The following is a 23,750-nucleotide window of genomic DNA, read 5'->3' on the forward strand; positions in this document are numbered from 1 at the left end:
CCACTCAACAATATGGGAGTCCAAGCTCAATTACTGAAGTTTATTGATAACTCTTCTATGTGGGACAGTGTCAAAAGCCTTACTAAAATCTAGATATGCAATGTCTACTGCCCCTCCGCCATCTATTATTTTAGCCTCCCAATAAACAAAATCTATAATATTTGTTTGACATGATCTCCCTGAAGTAAACCCATGTTGTTTTTCATCTTGCAATTCATGGGATTTTAGATGTCCCACAATCCTATCCTTTAGTAGGGTTTCCATTAATTTCCCCACTATTGATGTCAGACTTACTGGCCTATAGTTGCTTGATTTCTCCCTACTACCTTTCTTGTGAATGGGCACTGCATTTGCTAATTTTCAATCTTCCGGGTCGACTCCTGTTACCAGTGATTGGTTAAATAAATCTGTTAACGGTTTTGCTAGCTCACCACTAAGCTCTTTTAATAATTTTGGGTGTATCCCATCAGGCCCCTGTGACTTATTTTTCTTATCTTTAGACAGCAAACATAGAACCTCTTACTCTGTAAAGACACATGCATCAAACTATTCATTAGTCTTCCTCCCTAATTGAGGTCCTTTTCCTTCTTTTTCTTCTGTAAAAACTGAACAGAAGTATTCATTAAGGCAGTCCACTAGCCCTTTATTCCTTTCTACATACCTTCCTTCGTTTGTTTTTAATTTAGTTATTCCTTGTTTTCATTTCCTTTTTTTATTTATATATCTGAAGAATATCTTATCCCCTTTTTTCACAGACTGAGCTAGTTTTTCTTCTGCCTGCACTTTAGAAGTTCTTATAACTTGCTTGGCCTCTTTCTGCCTACTCTTGTAGATTTCCCTATCTTCATTGCTCTGGGTTGTTTTATAATTACTAACTGCTAGCTTTTTGTTTTTTTATGATTTTGGCCACTTCTGCTGAGTACTACAGTGGTCTCTTCCTTTTTCTGCTTTTACTGACATGTCTAATGCAATTTTCGGTTGCCTTCAATAATGCATCATTTAAGTAGTCCCATTTCTTCTGGACTCCATGTAATCTGTTCCAGTCTAATAGGGACTCATTTATCACTAATCTAATTTTAGAAAAATCATTTTAGAAAACCATGTCTCAGTAACAGCCACTAAATCTACATTCTCAGATGCCATTATTGACTCAAGTTCATTGATTCTATTACCTAAACTGCAAGTTTTTGTAGACAGGACTCTGAGCTTGTCATTTCATAACCTCTGTGCTACTGACATGTTCTGGCATTGTTTCGGGGGACAATTGGACTCATGGATTATCACTCTCCCCCCCCCCTTCCTAGTTTAAATACTCCTTAGCAAATTCTTGGAATTGTTCACTGAGTACATCTGAGTACATGAGTACATACGCTCCCTTGAGAGAAAGATTCAAACCATCTTTTTTGTACAGTTCCTTTTTATTCCAAGTAGAGCTATCATGAGACAAAAAAGCCAAATCTTTGCTCTTGACAACATTTACTAAGCCATAAGTTAAACTCCTTAATGCGCCTCGGCCTATAATTCTGAACGTTATGCACAGGCAGAACTTCAGAAAATGAAACAGAGGATGCAAAATCCTGTACATCATTACCAAGTGTGATAAAAGATTCCTTCAATTCTGAAACGTCATTGCAAACCAGGTCATTTGTCCCTAGATGGACAAGAACATTCATGTCCCCTTCCTGCTTTGCTTGCTTAACAATATTGCGAATACATCTTCTATCTCTTCTAGCAGTAGCCCCAGGGAGACATCTCACAAAACCATTTTCCTTCAGCTCCACACTTCTTATGATTGAATCACCCAGCAACAGCTGCTTCCTTTCAGATTTCACTTTATCATTTTTGTCCTCGGCAGCAGTCTTGCATACATTAGACATAGGAGTCGATGGTTCCTCACCCTCTGTGCTTGAGCCAATACCCATGTTGCCCTTACATTTTGAAAGTGCTTCAAATGCATTATGGAGAACCACATACTGTGGACATGTCTTCTATCCACAACTCTAAGTCTTCCAGAACCTACAGTAACCAATCTGCCATTTCTAGGGGTCCTCTGTGGCAGTGGTATTGCTGCAGTCCCAGCCTGAGTTTGTTTAACAGAAACATTTAAACATCTCAGATTTAAAAAAATGCAATTTCCTGCTGCAGTAAAGAAAACTGTCTATAGATCTGACTGCATCCAAACCTCCAACGAGTGGAACATGAAATAAATGCACAACAATTCCTGCACTGAACCAAGTCTGCCATTTTAAAGAAACAAACAAATCTTACTTTTTAGATTGTATCCACCTCCAGCCTACCTCCTGATTATCTCCTGCAATATCTCTCCAATGCACTGGAGGACCCACAGCGTAAAATACATTGCAGATCCAATACGTGTGACCCTACCTTTAAACAGTTTTATTTGCTGCTCGGTGTAAATAGATTCTTGTTTAGGGACAAGGGTATTTTGCAAGTCCTTATAATGTAAAGAAGAAAGTACAATCATGATACAGCAAATTCTTACCTTAGTGATTTCAGTGCCTGAAAACCTGCAGTAATGCTGAAATTGAAATAAAAAGGCTCAATGTTGAACAAATGCATGACCATTTACATAAGAACTACTCTAAAAACCTACTATTGCTGCAAATATGTATTAAAAGGGTCCCATTTTATATATGCCAAAGATTTTTCAAACCTAAGAATAAAAATGCTGCAACATATCTACTACATGGATTATTATACATTCCCAAAGGGCCTTACCTCTATATAGGTTAAAACCATATTACTAGGATATGACATCTTTGTCTGATCAGTAAGATGAAAACACTTAGACCACTACAATGCTTCCAGGTTGCGACAGCAAGTTAAGGTGAAACTGGATACAGAAATATATACAGATGTTTAAATTACTTTTATTTAAGAAACTAAAGGCTTCCAGTATTTATCAGCTGCTGTATGAGTAGTCTTTCCATTTCCATTTAGCTCTCTGCTGCCACCACTGTCTGTGACAGGAACTGTGCTGAGCAGAAGAGGTTTGTTATGGGAATGTGCTTATGTTCTGGACAGTTCCTGACATGGACAGAGATGACAGCTGAGAGTACCTTGTCTGACTGGAAATACTACACAACTTTCTTCAGGGCATACAGCATAAAGCAGCAGATAAGTACTGGAAGACTTGACATTTTTAAATAGAAGTACCGTAATTTACAAATCTGTATAACTTTAGTAGTAGACCACGGTTTTGCGCACGGGACCAAAAACGTACAAGAACAAAACCTTACACAACTGGATACATCTAGTTGTGCATGGTTTTGAATGGGATGTCAATTAATACGTTTTTTTCATACGGTTCTCATTGAAAACTGTATATGGCAACTGTATGTAAAAAATGTGATGTGAATGCACCCTAACTAGGTTCAAAGTGCTAATACTTGCTTTACTCTCGGATTTCCATGTCAGATTCACTTTTGAAAGTATACATGACTATGAATAGTATAACTAGACATTATCAGCTATATACTGGATCATGTGGCTCTGGCTAATGACCAAAGATCATTGTTGTCGAAGAGTCTGCTGAGAGATTTTTACCTTTCATCATGACAGTCCTCGCCATTCAATTTTACAGTGATCTTACTCTGAAATACACTAAAATTATAGAAATAATTATTTTTCATTGATGGATATTATCTGGAGATAATTCTGCTCTTACATAATCAGATTTGTTTGTGATTCATTTTTAATAATTATTTTTTTTTTAACCCCTTAAGGACAATGGACGTACTCCTACGCCCCCGTTTCCTTAAGGACCGAGGACGTAGGAGTACGTCCTGTCCATTCCCGGCCCCCCGCCGCTAGCCGGAGGGGAGCCGGTGCCCGATGCCTGCTGAAATCGTCCAGGGGGGTCATTATGCCCCCCCATGTCGGCGATGGCCGCAGATCGCTGGACAATTCAGTCCAGCGATCTGCGGCGATTCCGGGTCAATCGGGTCTCCAGTGACCCGGTGACCTGGAATTACTGGCTGATCGGGGCCGTCAGAGACGGCCCCGAACAGCCAGAGCCTGAAGGGGTGAGGTGGCACTGGTGCCACCTCACGATCGCCCTGATTCGTCGGCCGGATTCCCGGCCGACCAATCAGGGCGCCTGCTGCTTTTGTCACTCCCGCACCCGCTCCGCCCCTCTTCCGGAGGACGTGAGCGGGTGCGGGACGTGCACCCCGGGTGCTGGGGACCCCGATCCCCGGCGTCAATGTTGGGATCGGGGCCCCAGGAGCGACGACAGCGGCGGGACTGACCTGCAGGGTCGATCAGCAGCAGGAGGTGAGTGACAGCCTCCAGCTGTTGCTTAGCAACAGCTCCCAGCATGCAAAAAGGGCATGCTGGGAGCTGTAGTTATGCAACAGGAGGAGGCAGACCACCACAACTCCCAGCAATCCCTTATGGGCATGCTGGGACTTTGGTTTTGCAACAGCTGGAGGCACATTCTTTCTATGGAAAAGTGTACCTTCAGCTGTTGTGTAACTACAACTCCCAGCTTGCACAAACAGCTAAAGTGCATGCTGGGGGTTGTAGTGGTGCATCTGCTGGTTGCATAACTACAACTCCCAGCATGTCCGTTGGCTGTCGGTGACTGCTGAGAGTTGTAGTTTTGCAACAGCTGAAGGCACACTGAGTTAAGTAGCAAACCAGTGTGTCTCCAGCTGTTGCATAACTACAATCCCCAGCATCCCCAGCCAAAGTAGTATGCCTTCCGCTGTTGCATAACTACAACACCCAGCATGCCCTTCCGCTGTCCGTACATGCTGGGGGTTGTAGCTTTTGCAACAGCTGAAGGCACACTGGTTGCAAAACACTGAGTTTGTTGCCAAACTCGGTGTTTCACAACCAGTGTGCCTCCAGCTGTTGCAAAACTACAACTCACAGCATGCACTGATAGACCGTACATGCTGGGAGTTGTAGTTTTGCAACAGCTGGATGTTCCCCCCCCCCCAATGTGAATGTACAGGGTACACTCACATGGGCAGAGGATTACAGTAAGTATCCGGCTGCAAGTTTGAGCTGGGGCAAATTTTCTGCTGCAGCTCAAACTGCCAGCGAGAAACTACTGTGAACCCCCGCCCGTGCGACTGTACCCTAAAAACACTACACTACACTAACACAAAATAAAATAAAAAGTAAAAAACACTACATATACACATACCCCTACACAGCCCCCCTCCTCAATAAAAATGAAAAACGTCTGGTACGCCACGGTTTCCAAAACGGAGCCTCCAGCTGTTGCAAAACTACAACTCCCAGCATGCACTTATAGACCCTACATGCTGGGAGTTGTAGTTTTGCAACAGCTGGATGTCCCCCCCCCCCCCCCAATGTGACCGTACAGGGTACACTCACATGGACGGAGGATTACAGTAAGTATCCGGCTGCAAGTTTGAGCTGCGGCAAATTTTCTGCTGCAGCTCAAACTGCTAGCGAGAAACTACTGTGAACCCCCCGCCCGTGCGACTGTACCCTAAAAACACTACACTACCACAAAATAAAATAAAAAGTAAAAAACACTACATATACACATTCGCCTACACAGCCACCCTCCCCTCCCCAATAAAAATGAAAAACGTCTGGTACGCCACTGTTTCCAAAACGGAGCCTCCAGCTGTTGCAAAACAACTACTCCCAGTATTACCAGACAGCCACTGACTGTCCAGGCATGCTGGGACTTTTACAACAGCTGGAGGCACCCTGTTTGGGAATCACTGGCGTAGAATACCCCTATGTCCACCCCTATGCAAGTCCCTAATTTAGGCCTCAAATGCGCATGGCGCTCTCACTTTGGAGCCCTGTCGTATTTCAAGGCAACAGTTTAGGGCCACATATGGGGTATCGCCGTACTCGGGAGAAATTGTGTTACAAATTTTGGGGGGTATTTTCTGCTATTACCCTTTTTAAAAATTTAAAATTTTTGGGAAACCAAGCATTTTAGGTAAAAAAATAAATTTTTTTTACATATGCAAAAGTCGTGAAACACCTGTAGGGTATTAAGGTTCACATTACCCCTTGTTACGTTCACCGAGGAGTCTAGTTTCCAAAATGGTATGCCATGTGGTTTTTTTTGCGGTTCTGGCACCATAGGGGCTTCCTAAATGCGGCATGCCCCCAGAGCAAAATTTGCTTTCAAAAAGCCAAATGTGACTCCTTCTCTTCTGAGACCTGTAGTGCGCCAGCAGAGCACTTTTCACCCCCATATGGGGTGTTTTCTGAATCGGGAGAAATTGGGCTTCAAATTTTGGGGGGCATTTTCTGCTATTACCCTTTTTAAAAATGTAAAAATTTTGGGAAACCAAGCATTTTAGGTAAAAATATATTTTTTTTCATATGCATAAGTCGTGAAACACCTGTAGTGTATTAAGGTTCATTTACCCCTTTTTACGTTCCCCGAGGGGTCTAGTTTCCAAAATGGTATGCCATGTGTTTTTTTTTGCGGTTCTGGCACCATAGGGGCTTCCTAAATGCGGCATGCCCCCAGAGCAAAATTTGCTTTCAAAAAGCCAAATGTGACTCCTTCTCTTCTGAGACCTGTAGTGCGACAGCAGAGCACTTTTCACCTCCATATGGGGTGTTTTCTGAATCGGGAGAAATTGGGATTGAAATTTTGGGGGGTATTTTCTGCTATTATCCTTTTTAAAAATGTAAAATTTTTGGGAAACCAAGCATTTTAGGTAAAACATTTTTTTTTTTTTTTACACATGCAAAAGTCGTGAATCACCTGTGGGGTATTAAGGTTCACTTTACCCCTTGTTACGTTCCCCGAGGGGTCTAGTTTCCAAAATGGTATGCCATGTGTTTTTTTTTGCTGTCCTGGCACCATAGGGGCTTCCTAAAGGTGACATGCCCCCCAAAAACCATTTGTCGCTCCTTCCCTTCTGAGCCCTCTACTACGCCCGCCGAACAATTAACATAGACATATGAGGTATGTGCTTACTCGAGAGAAATTGGGTTTCAAATACAAGTAAAAATTTTCTCCTTTCTACCAATTGCAAAAATTAAAAAATTGGGTCTACAAGAACATGCGAGTGTAAAAAATGAAGATTGTCAATTTTCTCCTTCACTTTTCTGCTATTCCTGTGAAACACCTAAAGGGTTAATACACTTATTGAATGTCATTTTGAATACTTTGGGGGGTGTAGTTTTTATAATGGGGTCATTTATGTGGTATTTCTAATATGAAGACCCTTCAAATCCACTTCAAACCTGAACTGGTCCATGAAAAATAGCGAGTTTGAAAATTTTGTGAAAAATTTCCAAATTGCTGCTGAACTTTGAAGCCCTCTGGTGTCTTCCAAAAGTAAAAACTCATAAATTTTATGATGCAAACATAAAGTAGACATATTTTATATGTGAACCCAAAAATGTTTTATTTTGAATATCCATTTTCCTTACAAGCAGAGAGCTTCAAAGTTAGAAAAATGCAAAATTTTCATTTTTTTCATCAAATTTTGGGATTTTTCACCAAGAAAGGATGCAAGTTACCATAAAATTTTACCACTAAGTTAAAGTAGAATATGTCACGAAAAAACAATTTCAGAATCAGAATGATAACTAAAAGCATTCCAGAGTTATTAATGTTTAAAGTAACAGTGGTCAGAATTGCAAAAAACGCTCTGGTCCTTAAGGTGTAAAATGGCCTGGTCCTTAAGGGGTTAAACCAACTAAAGTTAGCAGGTGCCACAACAACTTGTTATTAAGAAACACAGCACCTCAAAACAATGTAACATGGGTGTAATCTGGAAAGATATGAGATCCAATATAATTGGTAGTCCTCAGTTAATATTCTGTACACTAGAATACGGCTCCCTTTGAGTTCAAAGTTATTTTCTCATTGAAAATTTCTGACGTAGATCTGAATTCTACTAGAAATTAGACATGTCAAATCCGCGGAATCTGCAAGTAAAATTTCATAAAGTCTATAGGACATTGTATTCCCACACTAAATAAGCACCAATTTTCCTTAAATGGGCACTGTCACCAACTTTATTTTTTGATATGTTGTAGTACTTATATACTACAACATATCAGTAATATATTTTCATTATTTATTTTTTCATTTTGAGGGTGAATTTTACATTTGAAAACCGGCCACTAGGGGTCACCCTCCTAGTGGCCGGCTGCAGCCTGGCGTGACGTGACGCCTGAAAAAGGACTGATTTTGGCCTGACAATCAGTCCTTTTTCATTTAGGCTGCTCTCGCTCCCTGCCTGTCAATCAGACAGGCGGGAGCGAGCGCATTGGCTCCCCGGCCCCGGCCACTCCTCCCGCACGTGTCGTCGCCGCCACTGACCCTGCACGCCCGCTGCCGGACTCTGCAGTATCAGTAATCATCAGAGGGAGGGGGACAGGGGGAACTGGGTATGTGTTTGTGACAGGGGGAACTGGGTATGCGGGGGGGGGGAGGGCTGTGTGTGATGGAGGGAACAGGGTATGTGGGGGGTGGGGTGTTTGTGACGGAGGGAACGGGGTATGTGGCGGCGGGCGTAGCGCCGCATGGCTAAGTTATAGTTCACCTACACAGGGTGCCTCCAGCTGTTTCACTACTACAACTCCCAGCATGCCCTGACAGCCAATAGATGTCAGGGCAAGCTGGGAGTTGTAGTGGTGAAACAGCTGGAGGCACCCTGTGTAGATGAACTAAGGGCGGAAGTGTTGTCCTCAGCAGGCATCAGTGAAGTGGTGCCTGCAGGTGAGCACACTACCAGGCAGACAAAAAGTAATTTTTAATATAGTAAAAAAAAAAAATTCAAAGCAGGGAGGGGGTTAGGGATAGATGGGCAATAGGCAGGGACAGAAAAAAAAATATAGGATGGTGGGAGCTACCCTTTAATTTCTTTTTTACAGCATGGAGCAGAAAGAGAATGTCATACACTTATACTATTAAAGGTGTATTCTCATCTCAACTAATGTAGTTAAACTTATAGAGCATTCATTCTGCTACTGCGCCTCCTTTTCCTAATATTCCTTTCCAAATCTGCAGCAAAAAATAAGGATGTGTGAACTGATCCTTAAAGCGGTTGTGCAGGGTATTGTGGTACTTGTCCTAATACCTCCCGGGTACATAGTGTGCAGCATCATGAGTGGAAGGATTATATTCAATGGGCACAAAGAGTTATAGTCAGATGACATAGTGTTTAGCAGAGTTATATATTGAGGGTACAGTGTGTGGCACAGTCATATTCAGAGGGTACAGTGTGGGGCAGTATTATATTCAGAGGGTACAGTGTGTTTGACAGTATAATATTTAGAGGGTACAGTGTGTGGCAGGGTTATGTCCAGAGGGTACAATGTGTGACAGGGTTATATTCTGAGAATACAGTGTGTGGCAGGGTTATATTTAGAGGACACAGTGTGTGGCAGTATTATATTCAGGGGGTACAGTATGTAGCAGGGTTATATTTAGAGGACACAGTGTGTGGCAGTATTATATTCAGGGGTACAGTGTCTGGCAGGGTTGCAATAGTAATTGTGTTTATGTAGAGGATGAGGATCTGCTGATGAAGTGAGGAGCCAATGATGTCTTGGCAGCAAACTCTGCAGAAGGAAAATGTAGCTAGAAGATGTCACTGTGGTCTGGACCAGATAAAGAAGAAAAGGAATGACAACAGAGAAAAAGTCACCTATATCACTGTGTATTCTGCCTGATAAAGACATTTAAAAAATGTCTTTAGCACTTTTCCCTTACTTGCCAATTGGTATATTTCATTATTGTAGTCAAAATAGTTTTCTGTGAAGACCTAATGTTAAAAATTAGAATTAGATACCGTAGAAAAATCAGTTGGCACGCACTGTATATGCAGAATATTCTATAATGCAACAGGACAGTTATAGATGCAGGTAAGGCCAACACGCCATTTCATGCTAGTTGCGCTTCCTAATGACCTCAACCTCTGTCGAGGTCATGAGAAAGCGCAACCAGTGTAAAATAGGCCTGTTGGGCTTACCTGCATCTGTACCTGTCGTGTTGGATTAAAGAATCTTCTGCATATACAGTGAGTGCCATCTATTTTTTTAAGATATCTACTTGCAAGTTGTGATTTCTAAATGATTGAGGATCACTAGAAGAAAGCAGTTTAAATGGATATAAGCTCCTTTTTTTTTTTTGCATAAAAGGCAGTGCCGGTGTTTTTTTTTTTTTTGGTCTACTAAAAAAAAAAAATGTTAAAAATTTAAATCCTACCCCTGCCACTGCCTGTCGGACTTTCAAACCACCTCAGCTTAGAATGGAGAGTGGCCTCGTCTAATACATCTGTACTATAAATGTAGTGTTCCTTATTAATGGCTGTTGGGAACACAGGGCACCAACCAATAAGGCTTACCCTTCCCTCTAACCTCCGGTATACAGCAAAATTTTGTAGTATCATGTAGTATTGAACACTACCGCCACTTTTGGTCCCTTCTCTATGCCTATTTATCCACCCTTTTAGGAGTAGAGTCAAATTAAATAATGTATCAAGTCTCTAACAGTAGAAGAGTCAGGAACCATACTCTATTTGGGTACTGATTTTTAGCTTGGCATAAACCATTGCCATAAAATATTAATGGCCGGCATTTATCATTGTGGGTGTAAGTGAAGCATTTTTTCTACACCTTTTTGTGTGCTGATAATGTGTAGGAGCAACACATTTATTAAATGGTCACAGAGCATTTGATAAATTTTGTGCAGGTCACATTTTTTTATATGTCTGACAACCCATTTAACCTCCTTTTCGTTAAGTAAGTAAGTGAACATGGGAAGTGTTTTTAAAAATAATAATAATTGTGATTGGTTCATATGTCCATTCAAAGCCCTTTTTCCAAGTCAATACCAAGTCTCCATAGGAAGGTTTATCACAAACTTTCTTTCACTTACCTGATACACTGAAGTTTTGAAGGAATGTGCATAAAGTGATGGAAAAGTGACATTAAATCGTCTCCATCCACCCATGGCTCATCAATACTGAAACAAAAAGTAACATTATTAGACAAGAGCCCACTAAGCAACCATGTAAGTGCATGGGACGGGGGCAGGACTGATCTGGTATGTGGCGCTATTAGCGCTCATGTATTCCGTGTGTGTATGGAGTATGATATTATTGCCGTATGGTACATCCCTATATTTGGCAGTGGGTGAAGCTTCTGATTTCTGTGGTGCCCCTCATGGAATGGCATTAGCAGTCCGAGTTGCTTCAGGTGAGCATTCAGGCACCTTATTGGTTACATTTGTACATTTATAGTTACCTTGGTCAGTTGTTATATATCAACGAAAGTGGTCAACAAAACACGTCAGGGGTCTTGTGGAGTGGTCTGTATTGTGTGTTCACTATATTATCCTGCTGATTATACGAATCCTGTATGTCTTGCACCTTGTTCACACTGTGTGAATGTATACCTCCATTTCTTGTGACATCTCTTTTCCCCTTCATTCCCAGGACTTTTGTTTGTATAGACTACCAATAGAGTCTGCATGTATACTTACAGGACATATACTTTATAGACTATTCTACATTTATTTCTGTTATATATTACTACTCTTATTATTTGTCATTTTAGGTATGTGTTTTTTTTCTTCTCGTTGAAATCAATAAAAGCATATTTTTATACACTGTTTTGGATGATTACATTTTTTTTTTATTTTTGCATTTTCTGTTTTGCACATTGTGTTTATCCCTATCCTGATAGACTCTTAATAGGTAATTGTAAACTTTTAACTTAGTGTAAGCCAACATTTTGTGTTATAATTTTGCATGCATGGTTTTACATTTCAAGACACTCTTTCTATAAAGCCACGCACCTTTGACTAAAAGCCATGCCCCATTGCACACCAGTTTTTTTGTGTGCAAAATGAGCCAGAATTCTAGCTCCTTTGGAATAGTAAATCTGCCAAATATTTTCTTACCTTAAGGTAAAATGAGGCTTTCTTAACTGAAATGTAAGAAGCTCCTTCATTGCTTCAAAAGATATGTTGTTCCTCTTTAATCTGTATGCATACATTATTTTAGTTAGTTTTAAATAGTAATAAAACAACATTTTGTACGACATTCATATTAGCCTTCAGCAAAATTATTTATGAACCCTTGCAATGAAATTTAACTCTTGAATAAGTCTCGAGTCTTGAATAAGAAGTCATATTCAACTGAGAGGACACATTTGTATGATGGAATGAAGGTATTGGGTAAATGTTGAGGTTTTATTTTAGTAGTTAGGTAAGAGACGTCACACAGTGGTAGCTATGATTTAGTTAATATGGGGCTAAGTTTCATTTTGCTGCCCTAAACCTGTATGGCAGAATATGGAGGAAAAAAGCGGAAGTAGCAACAGGTGCTGTGTAGGTCTTTAGCCGGTGTAGGTGGGTACCCAGCAGCGTGTGGACGGAGCCCAGAGGAGAGTCCGTAGAGTAATGCAGAGGTATAAGAAAAAAGCTGCGGAGGCGCTCCCAAGGAAGTAACGCGTTTTGGGAGTCACAGCTCCCTTTCTCAATTGCAGGTATTGCTGTACAGCAACTACCTGCAATTGAGAAATGGAGCTGTGACTCCCGAAACGCGTCTTGCTTTATTTATAATTTTCTTATGCTGTAAATAAATTATTTATTCTTCATCAATACCCACGACTTCGGGTTACTTCCTTGGGAGTGCCTCCGCAGCTTTTTTCTTATACCTCTGCTAAACCTATAGGCACATATCGTGGCCCAATGCAGAATGGCTTGTTTATGCTCCTCCTAATACCCAGAGCACATCCCTGACAGCTTCCCACCAGCTATGCCCTTGCTTCTCAGGAGCAGCCTACAGATGCAATCAACTCACATCAAATGGTTAACATGGTCATAGTTTTCCAACACACCACACAGCTTCTTAATATAGTCTGCATGGAAGTGATATCCAGATAATCTGAAATTGAAAGCAAAAAAACTGAAATTAAACAATAGAATGCAGGCTAGGATAAATAAGTGCAGTGGTAAAAGACATAGCAATAATAATTAAATCATCATGAAATATAATGATGTCTGTAGAAGAGAAAACAGAAATTTATGTGGAACAGGACACTAAAGTAGCAAAGTAGGAAAACTATTATAATACTTTTACTTTGATGTTTAAGTGGCAACCAGCAACATAAGGGACACATCAGTTACAGAAATTATGAATATGGGATGTTAGACACCTGAAGACCCACACATTAAAAATTACATCTGGAGAAATGTCATTACCATGGAGTCAAGAAGGCAGAATTAACTTCAAAAAGCATAATAAAAAGACTGAATATTTACCTTATTTTTCTCAATGAGTTTTCAGGAGATGAAAAAACAATATAGATTACTTCACTGGGGGTCAAACTAACAAAAATAAAACAAGCAAAGCAGAAATACACATTCATTAGTTAATGGGTACTAGTCATTTTAAAGATTTTTTAAAAAACCTTTCTCGTCTTGTTAGGTTAACCCTTCAGAGTGGTGACAATGGAATTTAAAGGGTTACTCTGGCGCCAAACATCTTATCCCCTATCAAAAGGATATATAGGCCATGCCCCCTCCCATAAACTTGCATTGAGGGGGCGGGGCGTGATATTATGCTCCGTCCCCTGCACCGCTCGTCATCAGCCACAGAGCGATCCTCGCTGTGTGCAGCTGAAAAACAGGAGTGCTGCAGGAGAGATCACAGGGGGTCCCCAGCAGTGGGATCCCAGTGATCTATCATCTTATCCCCTATTCTTTTGATAGTAGATAAGATGTTTAGTGCCGGAGTACCCCTTTAAGTGCTCTCATTGTGGTGAACAGCTATTCTTCATTCTCTCCATTTCAGTCAACAGACTAAAGCCGAGCTGTTAAACACACACACAGTCACTTTCTGCTTTAGTTGTCTAGCCACTGACAGCACAGCCCAACACTTAGTTCTTACGGCTATGCCATGACATATTGCTGGTAAAAGCGCACTGAACTGTGCTGAAGAATTATTTACATGGTACAGTACTATAGATGGCATGTGGAGGGAAGAAGGTGTTACTGATTCATTAGCTTTGCAAGGTGTGGTGTAAGCAGAAATGCAAGAAACAACAGCAGCGATTAAGGGGTTATATTAAGCACTAAGATGCTACTGTTTCTGCTGCTGAGAAGCTAAAAGGAGAGGGGAGGGAAGACTACACTGCAGCACTGTGAACTTTGCAGCAGTTGGTACACTGGAATTTACACAAGGGACAGCTGCACTGATCTTTATATGGTGGTCAGAGATTAGAGGGAAGCCTTGATTTAACTTTTGTGGATCATCTTCTGTAGGCAGACTGGCTCAGTTATAAGGTACACAGCCTAGGAATTTTAGGCTCTCTCCCTCTTCTGCACATGGCTAAATATCATTCCCACTTCCCGTGTTTTCTATTTGACTACCCTGTTACTAGAAACAGATTTTCCCTGACAACTGGCAGTTAGTGATGTCGCGAACATAACATTTTCGGTTTGCAAACGGCGAACTTCCGCAAATGTTCGCGAACCGACGAACAGGGCGAACCGGGCGAACCGCCATTGACTTCAATGGGCAGGCGAATTTTAAAACCCACAGGGACTCTTTCTGGCCACAATAGTGATTTAAAAGTTGTTTCAAGGGGACTAATACCTGGACTGTGGCGTGCTGGAGGGGGATCCATGGCAAAACTCCCATGGAAAATTACATAGTTGATGCAGAGTCTGGTTTTAATCCATAAAGGGCATAAATCACCTAACATTCCTAAATTCTTTGGAATAACATGCTTTAGCCCCCTTTAGGCAGCACATAGAGCCCCCCTTTAGGCATCACATAGTTAGATCCCCCCTTTAGGCAGCACATATATTCCCCCATATTAGGCAGCACATAGTTAGAGCCCCCCTTTAGGCAGCACATAGGTAGAGCATCCCTTTAGGCACCACATAGAGCCCCTTTAGGCAGCACATAGTTAGATCCCCCCTTTAGGCATCACATAGTTAGATCCCCCTTTAGGCAGCACATAGATTCCCCCATGTTAGGCAGCACATAGTTAGAGCCCCCTTTAGGCAGCACATAGAGCCCCCTTTAGGCAGCACATAGATTCCCCATATTAGACAGCACATAGTTAGAGCCTCCCTTTAGGCAGCACATAGAGCCCCCTTTAGGCAGCACATATTTAGATCCCCCCTTTAGGCAGCACATAGATTCCCCCATATTAGGCAGGACATAGTTAGAGCCCCCCTTTAGGCAGCACTGGTGTTATTTCACAGCCAAAAAAGGTATTTATTTTTATTTTTTATTTGAACAACTGTCATACCAAATGTGATTTGCACTAGTGTGACAATGAGCAAAAAAGGTTGCCAGCGGAGTTTTCCTTTTAAACAGAGGTCCCCAACCAGGGTGCCTCCAGCAGTTGCAAGACACACGGACTGAATTTATAGCCCTTTTAATACTGTAGTTAGTTGCTTGAAGGAAATTAAGTTTTACACCGGAGTACCCCTTTTAACCAGCGGTTCCCTCCCAACCAGGGTGCCTCCAGCTGTTGCAAGACACACGGACTGATATTTGAGCCCTAAAAAGGGCTTTTTTGGGTGCTGTCCTTAAAGCAGATGTTAGACTAGTGCTTTAGGAGTAAAGTGGACCCTGAATACACCACCTAGCAGCAACCTAGCTATCGCTTTCCCTATTACAGCAGGAGCAGCTTCTCTGTCCCTCCACTTTCTAAGTCTGCAGCATGCAAAGTGAAGGTAAAATGGCGTCTGTGCAGGAGGTAGGAGGGTCTGGAAGGGAGGGACTGCTGCTGATTGGCTGTAATGTGTCTGCTGACTCTGACTCACAGGGTCAAAGTTTACCGCAATGTTAAAGTATAGGGGGCGAATCGAACTTCACATATGTTCGCCCGGCGATGCGAACGCGGACATGCTAAGTTCGCCGGGAACTGTTCGCCGGCGAACAATTCGCGACATCTCTACAGGCAGTGGACAGCAAACCTTAGGACAAAGATAAGGACATGCAGCCCTAAGCTCCACCCACAACCCCTGTCCCTGCCTAGTTGGATGTAGTGGCTCTACATGGAAACCTCCACCCACCCATTGTTTTCAATCTACATGATAAAAAAAAGTCACTTCTTGATATGGCTTCTTCATTAGGTAGCTTGATTGCGGATTAGCCTCACTAAATACAAGTGTCAGTTTAAAGGTTTCTTGCAACTTTTGGACTTTTACCAAACTTATTAGCAGTCTCATTTAAGGCAAAGGATGTTAAACAAGCGCAGTATGTGCATATTTATCACCCCCATCTGCTTGATGAGAAATCTCTTGTTTGGTGGCATTGGCTGAATCGATCCAAAGAATCAGTGTGTATTGTCTTATACAGGCTTCAGAATATAGGACAGATGGGCCTGGCAGGATATTTATTTCTCAGTATACCCAAGATGAGTAATGTTTAACTTATATATCATTAGGTTTGAAAAAAAAACTGTGTCAAAAATTATTTTTAAAGCTAAAGTATATTATAGAGCCAAACAGTCTAATCTTTCTGGAGAAGGGGTACATTTGGCACACTTGGCAGAATATGGCATTATTATATATAGAATTCCTACATAGAATGTCAAATAAACTTTTAGGGCAATCAGAAAAAGGACCACTATTATATTCAGACATTGTTTTTTTTTTTTTTTTTTTTTTTGTAATGGGGGTTATATTTCAGAAGCAGATATAACTAAAAAACAGTGGAATAGGTTCATTTTATATGTATTGAAAATGTGCTGACTTTAGAAGGAATGTATGTTTGACACATATTTATAACTTACTGCTGGTTTCACATAGAGATCTACAGGCATATATCAATGTTTCATCTGTTTCTCCCAAAGATTTCCATTCTTTATTGCAACAGATGGTAAAATATCTACCATATTGTTATCATATTAAAAAATATCACTAAACTGCCATTGGAAATACTATATGACCTCCTCATGTAGCTACCAATAAATAGCTCATTTTATATATCTAATTTATATCTAGGGAGATAACCATTCATTTAAAAATAACCTGGTTGACATAACATCTAACAAAAACGACAAAGTAATCCTAAATGCTAACCGCAACAAGACTGAATGAAATGCTCTATTAGGGATCTGGACATTGGTTCTCGCTCAGGTCTTTATAAACCAGAACAAAGAGCTTTTCTGTCCAAGCAGCGTCCTTTTTAACAGAATTGAGCTATCCTTGCGTTACACGGACATCCATACATCTGAATGATTGCCATGCAATACTACCTTTGCCCTGCACTAAAATTAGTTATTTGCCAGGGATGGTGGGGCTGTGTTCTGAAAGGGGTTATCTTAGATGAGACAACCTACTGTATATAGGCATGGACTCCTCTGAGACTTTGTTGTGCTATGAATTCATCTTCCTGACGTCTGAAGTATGCTCGTGTGTACACAACTCAATGTATTCCTTTGGGCTGCAGTTTTTGCTCCAGTGCTACAAAATTCTCTGTGTAGCCTTATCTATTCAAAGACTGTTCAACTGCAAGACATCTGGGTTCCATTAAGGTTACAAAGATGATGCTCAGTCTTCATATACATATCTTTATGACAGAAAAGGGGTCATTCATGAAAGTGTGAGGACAGAAAGGGCCAGGGGGCACCAGTAAGGCTGGATGTGGCATTTAAATACTGGGCTTCCTTTATCAAAACTATCTAAGACAAACTATAAGAAATAATCCTACTACACCTTACGTTGATGCTATATGGGCTGAGCCAACAGGTTTGTAAATACATTCATTACTATCAGTTTCACTCAAGAGGATACCATTAGCTCCCATCAAGAATAGTCAAGTATTGTGGTTCATTCTACTTGTTCTGGATAAACAATTGCTGTTTATTTCATTCATCATGTATACCTCACTTCCTCTACATCATCCACTAACCCGGCCTGGGCGTGTGCATCTGTGCAGGAGAGCTGGACATGCTCTTTTTTTATTTTTACCAATTTTTCATTGAAAGGTCAATGACATAGCTAGAAGTTAAACGAGACACATGCCCTACAAAGCTCAACTTTCTTCAGATATAGATAGAGAAATACACACTCCAAGCCATAAGAGAAGTGAAATACTGAACTCCATATTAAGGTACATTCACACCATGCTATAGAGATCCGGCTGGGAAATTTCAAAACCGGGTGCTCCCATATCCCAGCCGGCACAGAATCTCAATCATTTAAGTGTGCCGACCGGAGTCAGATAGTGACTCAAGTTGGTTCATTTTTGCCCCTTATCTGTTTTTTTGGCTGCACTAAAAACCGCAGCATACCACAGTTTTCAGTCCGGCCACAAAACCGGATACGGGGCAAAAATGAGCAAACCTAAGTCACTATCTGACTCCAGTTGGCACAATTAACCCCTTAAATGGGCACTGTCAGATACAAAAACTTTTGATATGTTGTAAACCATGCAAAACCAATAGGTTTTGCAATTGCTTTCATTAGAAAATGTTCAGTATTTCATACTGAAAAAGCCAGTCAAACAACTGTCTGCTTGGACACATACTAGTCCTGCTGTGTCCATGCATCATCACCTATGTCATGGACACACTTCCTTGATTGACAGCTGTGAGCGCAGGGCTCACAGCTGGAGGAAAACCCCTCCCACTGTCAGCTTGTGTCACGCTACTGTCAGTGAGGACAAGCTGGGAGTTGTAGTTTTGCTAATGCTAGGGGAGATGTGAGCAGACAGCATACTGAGGGAGGGGGCGGAGACCTGCACAGTGAGGACACGCCCCCTCCCTTTGAGAGGAAGTCAGACTAGTGAGCTAAATTAAAAGTGTAATAAAAAAATAAAGGTGCTAGACACATAAAAATTAGATGTACATGGTCAGGATTAGGTACTGAGTGATATATTTAAAAAGAGTTTTTTTGTTGGATCTGACGGGTACGCTTTAAGGACTAAGCCCATTTGGGCCATAAGAATCAGATCCCCCGTTCAAAGTGCTGCACTGCCGCAGATGCCGTCATCAGTAGTGATCAAGTCATCTGAGGTGTTAATGGCAGACATCAGCGCGATCGCTGATGTCCACCATTACTGATTGGTCCCTGGCTGATGATAGCTCGCTTTATGTATAGTATATAAAGTAAATGTACGTCCCGGTGCGTTAAGTACCACCACACCAGGACATACATTTACATCCAAAGTCGTTAAGAGGTTAAATGAATGAGATTCTGCGCCAGTCAGGCTGGGATATGGGAGTGCCCGGTTTTGAAATTTCCCAGCCCGGCTGCCGGATCTTTGAAGCATAGTGTGAATGGACCCTTACCCTCTTAATAGTGCTAGCTCTCAGTACTATTAGATGTTTTTGTCCTTTTATAGACTACATTACTGACTTTACCACTTACAGAAAACCAATTCAAATCTTAAAGGGGTATTCCAGCTTTAGACATTTTATCCCCTATGTCCCGCGTTCTCCCTGCAGCACCCGCATTATGTGCGGAGCTGCGCCTCGAGGTTCGGAAACCAAAGTTTTCGGGACTGGAGACATTACATAACTCCACGCTCCCCTCATGATGTCACGTCACATCCCCTCCATTCAGTGCCTTCTTTAACACGGGGCAAAAGGGGCAGATGCCCTGAGCCTTTCATTCCTGGGGGACCAAAGCAGCTATCCCTAGAGCCCCACATTAAAGCGGCTAGCCGCCGCGGCTGGTCCATAGCTGAAGAGCACAGCGCCCCTCACTCAGGCCCCACTACCTGTAAGACGCGCAAGAAGAACCCGCCCCTCCCCCTCTACTCCAGGCATGCTACTGTGTAAGCACGGGCAAACCCCCCAGCACAGCATCCCGCTACCCCGCTACAGTGTTAGCGGCGTGGAAACCTCGGACATCCAAGACCCCCTGTCCCTGTGTCCCCCCCTCGCGTGCAAAATCCCCATCCAACCTCCCGCATGGCACTGTGTTGGCTGCACATAAGAAGCACCATCCTGCCGCCTGCCTACTGTACCGGCCTGCCACTGTTTCCGGAGCTCGTGGAAGACAGAGCCACTGCCGCTCCCTGTAGGTGCCTGTAAGTGGCCCTGTATGTGAGGGGTTGGGTGGGAATTGAATGTGTAAATATATATACATATATATATATATATATATATAATATTATACACCAGTGTTTCCCAGGGTGCCTCCAGCTGTTGCAAAGCTACAACTCCCAACATGCCCAATTGCAGTTTTAAAACAGCGAGAGGCACCCTGGTTGGGAAACGCTGATATATACACACACACCAGTGTTTCCCAGGGTGCCTCCAGCTGTTGCAAAACTACAACTCCCAGCATGCCCAATTGCAGTTTTAAAACAGAGAGAGGCACCCTGGTTGGGAAAAGCTGATACACACACACACACACACACACACACACCAGTGTTTCCCAGGGTGCCTCCAGCTGTTGTAAAACTGCAGTTAGGCATGCTGGTAGTTTTGCAACAGCTGGAGGCACCCTGGGAAACATTAATGTGTATACAGTATATCAGCGTTCCCCAACCAGGGTGCCTCCAGCTGTTGCAAAACTACAACTCCCAGCATGCCCAATTGCAGTTTTTTAACCCCTTATGGGTTTCAACGCAGGATAGTCCGGATGGTGGAAAAGCAGCCCCAAACAAGTTCCAAACATATTCAAGCTGTTCTGCAGGCTCAGGGAGCATCAGTGTAAGCGCAAACTATCCGTTGACATTTAAATGAAATGAAACGCTATGGCAGGAGACCCAGGAGGATCCCACTGCTGACACAGAGACATAAAAAAGCAAGACTACATTTTGCAAAAATTAACTTGAGTAAGCCAAAATCCTTCTAGGAAAATGTCTTGTGGACTGATGAGACCAAGATAGAGCTTTTTGGTAAAGCACATCATTCTACTGTTTACCGAAAATGGAATGAGGCCTACAAAGAAAAGAACACAGTACCTACAGTGAAATAAGTTTTTTTGTTTTGTTTCTTTGCTGCCTCTGGCACTGGGTGCCTTCAATGTGTGCAAGGCATCATGAAATCTGAGGATTAACAATGGATTTTGGGTCGCACTGTACAGCACCGGGAGCAGTTTGCAAAGGAAGAGTGGTCCAACATTCCGGCTGAGAGGTGTAAGAAGCTTATTGATGGTTATAGGAAGTGACTGATTTCAGTTATTTTTTCCAAAGGGTGTGCAACCAAATATTAAGTTAAGGTTGCTAATAATTTTGTCCAGCCCATTTTTGGGGTTTGGTGTGACATTATGTCCAATTTGCTTTTTTCCCCCTCCCTTTTTTGGTTTAGTTCCAATACACAGAAAGGGAATAAACATGTGTATAGCAAATCATGTGTTACTGCAATCCTTTTCTGTGAGAAATACTTCATTTTCTAGGAAAATTTCAGAGGTGCCAACATTTACGGCCATGACTATAGAAAGCCACATGGATTTTGTATATTTTCATACTGGCTTCCTGCACATGGGTATGAACTTTATGTAAGATCACCACTTTCACCAAGTTCAGTTATGTTTTTTTTATTTATTTTTTTATTAAGGGGCAATATAGAGTCACAAATGTTCTATCTCTTTTTTCGCAAAATATTTCTTTTCCATAAGGCATTTATTTTATTATGTTCTTATATTGGTATTTCCGCATAGTGGTCACTTTGGTGACAGCAGTTACGCTAGTGACATCTTTAGGGCAGATGTAGGTACTGCATCTCATTGAAAACAACATTAAAAACCTAAAGAAATAAAACAAAAATTATAAAATAAAATTTTTCCCATTTGTGATAAAAATGATAGTGGTGACTTCAAACTGGATGAAATAAGAAATGAAGCTGACAAGTTGCTATGGACTAATTTTCTACTGATAATAATAAAACTTGTCTACACGTATGGAACACAATACATTGGTTAGTAGTTTTGAAAAATAATTTCTTCCTTACCTGGCATTGATCTCTGTAAAATTTTTAATAGAAGAGAGTAGCTGCAGAATGCCGTCCTCTGATAGATGGTTTGAGCACATGCTGTAAAAGATTTTTTTACTCAATACACACTCTGTGACATAGTAAAGAAATATGAAGGTCTTATAGTAAATAGATGAAAAGCTCTGTAGAGATATACCCTAACACTATATGGCAATTCATCTGTCACATCCCCAGGACAATGACGGCAATATGTATCAATAGTTAAAGGGTAGCTCCCACCATCATGATTTTTTTTTCTGCCCCTGCCTATTGCCCTTCTATCCCTAACACCCTCCCTGCCTTTATTTATTTTTTTACTATTTTTAAAATGGCATTTAGCCTGCCTGGTAGTGTGCTCACTACCAGGCAGACTTCCCCAGCAGGCACCACGTCACTGATGCCTGCTGGGGCCGGCACTTCCGCCCTTAGTTCTCCTAACAGGGTGCCTCCAGCTGTTTCACCACTACAACTCCCAGCATGCCCTGACATCTTTTGGCTGTCAGGGCATGCTGGGAGTTGTAGTGGTAAAACAACTGGAGGCACCCAGGACAGGAGTTTCATGGGGGAAGGAGTAAGCCAGGAGCCGATGCGGGAGGGACGGGTGCGGGGGAGCCTCTTCCTGCCGCTCGGTAAGTAACACCCAAACACCCCCCCGCGCGCCCCCCGTACCTTGCAGCAGTGCCCCCCATCCCCCCCCCGTACCTTGCAGCAGCGCCCCCGGTACCTTGTGGCAGCGCCCCCCATCCCCCTGCACCTTGCAGCAGCGCCCCCACCCCCCATACCTTGCAGCAGCGCCCCCCGTACCTTGCAGAAGCACCCCCCCCCGCACCTTGCAGGAGCAGCCAACCCTCCGCGCCCCCCATACCTTGCAGGAGCAGCCCCCCCGCGCCACCCGCACCTTGCAGCAGGGCCGTCGGCGAGTGCGGGAAGCCGATGCGCAGTCCTGGCTGTTACTGCACCTGCGCAAAATTTCGACTGATGCCCTGACGGAATCAGTCGGAATTTTGCAGTGACGTCACTCCGCACTGCATTCGGCCACTAGGAGGGTGCCCCCTAGTGGCCGAATTTCAAATTGCTTTTAGCATGTTTTTAAAGCATTTTTTTAAATAAAAGTATATTAGAGATATGTTGTAGTACTTAAGTACTACAACATATCAAAAATAATTTTTCATGACAGTGCCCATTTAAGGACCTTATAAGGGAACAATTTTAGTAATTGTGTACGAACCAATATTTGTTTCAGCAATTCCCACAATTCCCACCTAAACTCAATGAGGGACATTTATCAATGTTTGCTTATGTGTTCCTTTTTTTAGTAATTTTTTCCTTACTTTTTTTTTGCTTATGTGTGACGTATTTATCAACTGCTTTCAGCCTGTTGATAATTTTCTTTCACGTAAGCAATTTTTCCTTTTTTACTTTGGTAGTAGCTTTTTCTGCTCCATGTTTGAGCTGGAGTAAATTTAGTCAATTTTTAACGCTGTTGCGACTTTTTTTTGCGCAGTTGCGACTGTCGCAGTTAATAAATACCTGACTATCCGTAGTCCATTTTAAAATTATTACTACATAGTAAATTTTAGGAAAACTTGCTTTTCTCGCTTTCCAGTCAAAATGTCGCACGAAAAAGCGCGTAGTCGCAGTTGCGACAATTTTGCGACAATTATAGTAAAGAAAACCTGACTAAACCCGTTGATAAATGTCCATAAATATCTATAAATGCCTATGTGAACATCACCTACAGCTATAACAGTGGCCACACTTATGGAAAAGCTTGCTGTTTATCAAACATCACAGCAGATTCATGCAGCAATAAGAGCATTAGAAAGATTGGGAACTGAAGCCGGCTGGTGACGTCT

General features: G+C 42.1%; 1 protein-coding gene across 10 annotated transcripts in view; it reads right to left on the reverse strand.

Moving 5' to 3' along the window:
• NLRC5 (NLR family CARD domain containing 5) overlaps positions 1 to 23,750 on the reverse strand; it is a 247,515-nt gene that overhangs the window by 61,152 nt on the left and 162,613 nt on the right. For 9 of the 10 annotated variants that reach the window (XM_056526173.1, XM_056526171.1, XM_056526170.1 and 6 more), the window contains 7 exons: positions 21,874 to 21,954; positions 13,265 to 13,330; positions 12,804 to 12,887; positions 11,900 to 11,980; positions 10,874 to 10,960; positions 3,568 to 3,624; positions 2,504 to 2,539 (listed from right to left, as the gene is read on the reverse strand). In XM_056526173.1, the coding sequence (XP_056382148.1) occupies positions 2,504 to 2,539; positions 3,568 to 3,624; positions 10,874 to 10,960; positions 11,900 to 11,980; positions 12,804 to 12,887; positions 13,265 to 13,330; positions 21,874 to 21,954 (492 nt within the window). The remainder of the gene's footprint in view (positions 1 to 2,503; positions 2,540 to 3,567; positions 3,625 to 10,873; positions 10,961 to 11,899; positions 11,981 to 12,803; positions 12,888 to 13,264; positions 13,331 to 21,873; positions 21,955 to 23,750) is intronic. The other variant, XM_056526178.1, reaches the window with a different exon arrangement.

The sequence above is a fragment of the Hyla sarda genome, chromosome 6, assembly GCF_029499605.1.
Source record: "Hyla sarda isolate aHylSar1 chromosome 6, aHylSar1.hap1, whole genome shotgun sequence".
Classification (NCBI taxonomy): Eukaryota; Metazoa; Chordata; class Amphibia; order Anura; family Hylidae; genus Hyla; species Hyla sarda.